The sequence below is a fragment of the Lepus europaeus genome, chromosome 16 (assembly GCF_033115175.1).
Source record: "Lepus europaeus isolate LE1 chromosome 16, mLepTim1.pri, whole genome shotgun sequence".
Classification (NCBI taxonomy): Eukaryota; Metazoa; Chordata; class Mammalia; order Lagomorpha; family Leporidae; genus Lepus; species Lepus europaeus.
The window spans coordinates 33,375,358-33,380,012 of record NC_084842.1 but is presented as its reverse complement, the minus strand read 5'-3'; the positions used below and the strand labels follow the sequence as shown (position 1 = coordinate 33,380,012).

The window sequence follows — 4,655 nt, the reverse complement described above, 5'->3', positions numbered from 1 at the left end:
GTGCATTCTTACAATGGTAAACACCGGATCTAGAATCTGAGTTTGTAGTTATTACTTATTTAAAATAGACAAGCAAATTCCATTGAGATATGGTCTCATTTTCAGGAATGTTCTATTAGCAGGCAGCAGTGAGCACCACAATTAACCATATCAGCACATTAAAGCCTAATGTGTAAACTCCACATAGCAGTGAACACACATCCTACCATGGCCTATTAAGTAATCAGAAATGATTGCAGATAATTAGCTCGTGAACAGCTGCATAAACTTAACTATTCCATTTTTTATCAGACATGGAGACTTCAAGTAGAAGGAAGGTTTATCAGCTATGTCTTGAACTGGGTGGGAATGTCACCATGAAACAAAATTAGGGACAGATTCTTACATTTGATAGCAAATTGCCATTTGAAATTTTCTTCTGAGAATACTTTCAGTGTTCACATGAATATAGTTCTGCATCTGAAAAATATGGAAGCAAAGATATTATCAATGACCAAACACTCTTGTCAAATTGAAATAGGATAATAAGCAGAAATCAAATAAGAAAACCCTTTTAAAAGGAATTTATTTATCATCCATACTTTTTGTATGGTGAAGACTTAAGTGTAATGTAAATTTGACTTACATATCCTTATATATTCTTTCTGAATGACATTATTTATAACACTAGTGGTAAATATATCATTGCATTTTAATTAATATACTTGATTTCTTTTTCAAATTTTAAAATATAGTATTTTCCCTATGTCTTATTCAGTTAAGAAAATATGCTAGGTTGAATTGGACAACTGTCTTTAGAAATCTTAAGGAGTGATGTGAAAAAGAATTGTGAAAAATAAATAATAATAAATAATAATAATAAATAAATATTTTAAAATTCCTTTAAAAAACAATTAACAGTGGAAAAGAATTCCACGCATGTCCAGAAAAACATAAGTGAGATGTATAGATCTGTTTTAAAAGGCCAAAATTCCAAAAATTAGAATTTTTACAAAATTTTTACTTTTTAATAAACTTGTAAATAAAAAGGCTCCCATTTCAAAATAGAAAAAAATCCCTGATCATATAAATGTTTACAGTGATTACATTTATCTAAGCAACATACATACATGTTCAGCTGTAAGATGTTAACTAATTTTCTGTGACAAATATGCTTTTTTTTCATTTAGTACTAAGAACACTGTACAATTAATTCAGAGTCATAGGACTATTAGTAGTCACTAAGTTTTTCTTAAGTCTTCACTTTAGATGCTGTTATTTCTAGCACAGGTAAGCATGCAGAGTCTTTTCTATGTTCAAGCACTGGAATTTTTGGTTGTTACCCTAACAGCTGGCTTGCAAACAAGAATCCAACTATTTTAAGAATGTCTTAAGTGAACAACTTGAAAACTCCAGGGATGAAAAAAACCTAAGAATGCTCAATTGTGAGAATGAACAATCATCACAACTGTAGCTGAAGACTACTTATGCCATTCTTCTGAAATGAGATTTCAAAGCAGTCTAGTTCAAAATAACGGAACTTAACAACAAAAAATGACACATACACAATTTGTGTGTGTCAATCATTTAACTTTTCCACTCAAAAAAATGTGATAAAAAACTGGACACCATGTTTCACTACCTCAGTTAACCTTCACAATTAACAGTGGCTAAGGGCGGGTGCTGTGGTGCAGTGGGTTAACGCCCTGGCCTGAAGCACCGGCATCCCATAAGGGCACCAGTTTGAGACCTGGCTGCTCCACTTCCTGTCCAGCTCTCTGCTATGGCCCGGGAAAGCAGTAGAAGATTGCCCAAGTCCTTGGGCCCCTGCACCCATGCGGGAGACCCAGAAGAAGCTCCTGGCTCCTGCTTCGGATCGGCACAGCTCCAGCCATTGCGGCCATCTGGGGAGTGAACATCGGATGGAAGACCTCCCTCTCTCTCTCTGCCTCTCCTCTCTCTGTGTAACTCTGACTTTCAAATAAATAAATATTTTTAAAAATTCCTTTAATAAAAACAATTAACAGTGGCTACAACTCAGGATACAGCATCACCAATGCTGCCCTGAGCCAGTTTATAATGAAATTAAGTTCTTTACACCAAGTAAATTGATTGTCCACAACCACTGGCTAGTGTACGTAAGAACTAAAATTTCTAGATTTGGGGAGAACCAAATGCTGCTCTGGTCATCTGCTCTACTTCTGTGCCACAATCCATGCTTAAAAACCTTTCCCATATACTCTTAGTTGTATCAGTCTGCTTACCTGTGGGGGTTTGGTTCTGCTGACCCTGACCACTGGAAGATGTTGCTTGCTGTGCTGCTTTCTGCTTTAACATCGTCCAATCAAATGTGTAGTCATATTGGTGGTTCAGGGTCCTGAAAAGGATGCGGAATAGCTGCCTCAGATACATGTAATCCGGGGCTTCCTCAAAGCGCAGTCCACGACAATAGTTTAAGTACATGGCAAACTCTGCAGGAAACCCCTTACATAAAACTTCAACAGGAGTGGACATCTTCTTCTCACTAATCTTTTCGTATTTCTGTTTCTTTGTTGCAGCCTTTAGTCCTTGCCATGGCAGGCTGGATCTGTTAAAGTACATCAAAACATATCCTAATGACTCCATGTCATCTCGGCGACTCTGCTCAATACCGAGATGCGCACTGATGCTAGCATATCGGGCTGTGCCGGTGAGGTTTTTGTCTTCTCTGTACGGTATGTGTTGCCTTGTCCTGTTGTCTCTGTACTTTTTGGCCAAACCAAAATCAATAAGGAATAACTTATTACAGTGACGCCCAATACCCATGAGGAAGTTATCTGGCTTAATGTCTCTGTGTATAAAATTCTTTGAATGCACATATTCAGTTCTACTGATCATCTGGTCAGCCAACATAAGCACAGTTTTCATTGAGAACCTTCTTGAACAGAAATTAAAGAGGTCTTCGAGGCTGGGTCCCAGAAGATCCATGACCAGCACGTTATAGTCTTTTTCCTGACCATACCACCGTATGTGGGGAACACCAACTCCACCTAGAAGAATCTTATAGAGTTTGCTCTCGTACAGCAACTGGGGATGCCGGGCCCTCTGCGATTCTAGCTTCACTGCCACTTCCTCGCCGTTGGTGATGTTAACCGCCAGGTAAATGTCCCCGAAGGAGCCAGACCCGATCTTCCGCACCAGTTGGTATTTCCCTCCGACTATGAATTCAGCCTTGGAGCCGCTGCTGGTCGCCATCCTGAGAGACGAAGATGGAGGCTGGGGCAAAGCCCCTGCACCTCTGAGGGGGCGTAGGAGGCTTCTGAGGCTCGTCCACCGGGCAAGGCTGAGGACGAGGGCGGCAGGGAGTGGACGGGGAGGCCTTTCCTGGCGTCACAGCGCCCAGAACCGGCTGACGGGGACCGACCACCGCCGCTCAGTCAGGTTTCTTCTTGCCAGGCCTGCGATTGTGAGGCAGTTCTTGCGGTTACTAGGCTGCCGCTGCCTCGCTTTCGGGGCAGGAAAAGCAGCCCGGTGAGTTAGGGAGGTGATGCCGCTGCCGCCCCAGTGGCCGGCCTACCTGAGGAGCCCTGTCACTCTGCCGCCGCCGCCATCTTGTTACTCCAGCTCCCGCCAACACAGAATTCCAAAAAATTAGAGTTCTTAAAACTGAAATGGGTACTCTGTGAGGTGTTAGGCTCAGGAATGTCATCAAATTCGGTGACCAACACCCTGCAATGTGGATAGGGTTAGAAGGGACCTCAATTTCTCTCAAAGATTTCTGACTGTTGTGGGATTCTAGGGACCAAACTAAAGGAATGGCTCAGGAATAAATGAATGGCTTGTCATTATTGGTGCTAAATTTTGGAGAATAACTTCTGAATACTTGCACTGAAGATTTTGTATCATGAAATTATACTTTGCACATATTGTTTTCTGACAAAATTAATTTTAATTTTATTTATAGGTCTACCAAGGATTAAATGATATCACACACACATACACACACACACATATGGGAAGGGTCTTCATAAAGTTCAAAAATGGTAATATAATATTATAAAAAAATTCTATTCATGGGTTTCAATTTTTTGCACCAAAATAATCATCTTGCAATTCCATTTCCATGAGCCTTTTGAAGTACTCTCATATAGTATGTGAGCTGTATTTAGGAATCATGAATTTCACTCACAGAGGATATTATATTAATTGTATTTTATTCCTATCATTAATGTAAGGCCACCACACAACACACCAAACACCAAAGTAAGGGAAAGGGTTTACTGAGGGGGAAATCCCACAGGCCAAAGGGAGAGGGGAAAGAAGAAAGGGAGTGAAAAGGGAAAGAGGGGTTGAGAGAGAGGTCAAGAGAGAGAACGCACATGTTCGGGAAGCAGGTCCTTTTATACTCTTGCAGGGGGTAGGAAGTGGCAGCAGCAAATCCCGTTAGGGTGTGAGTTGAACTGACACTTGCAGTTGGGCCATTTTGTCACCTGACATCTAGAGCCAGGCTGGAGATGGGGGCCAGAGCCTGAAATGGTGCCACAGATAAAGCAGCATCATTTTACTAACAATTTGTGTATTTTCTCTCTTGTTATTCTCAATTTTATAAGCATCTAATAAACAAATGTTTGTGTACCTGTTGCTATGCTAGGCAATGTGAAAATATAAATAGAGAATAGTGCCTCAAGGAAATTTTT

The 4,655-nt window shown here is 40.6% G+C and overlaps 1 protein-coding gene across 1 annotated transcript; it reads right to left on the bottom strand.

Annotated features, from left to right (window-relative positions):
• Positions 1 to 381: 381 nt before the first annotated feature.
• On the bottom strand, positions 382 to 3,242 carry LOC133774893 (casein kinase I-like). Its single transcript, XM_062212866.1, has 2 exons — positions 2,244 to 3,242; positions 382 to 459 (listed from the first exon to the last, which is right to left on the bottom strand). Exons 1-2 carry the CDS (start codon positions 3,211 to 3,213, stop codon positions 431 to 433), a joined length of 999 nt encoding a protein of 332 aa, XP_062068850.1. The 5' UTR covers positions 3,214 to 3,242; the 3' UTR covers positions 382 to 430.
• Positions 3,243 to 4,655: the final 1,413 nt, after the last annotated feature.

Coding starts and splice junctions, on each gene's coding strand:
- LOC133774893 (XM_062212866.1), bottom strand. CDS start 3,213: ATGGCGACCAGCAGCGGCTCCAAGGCTGAATTCATAGTCGGAGGGAAA. Junction 460..2,243: donor GCAGAACCAAACCCCCACAG/GTAAGCAGACTG, acceptor CATATTTTTCAG/ATGCAGAACTATATTCATGT.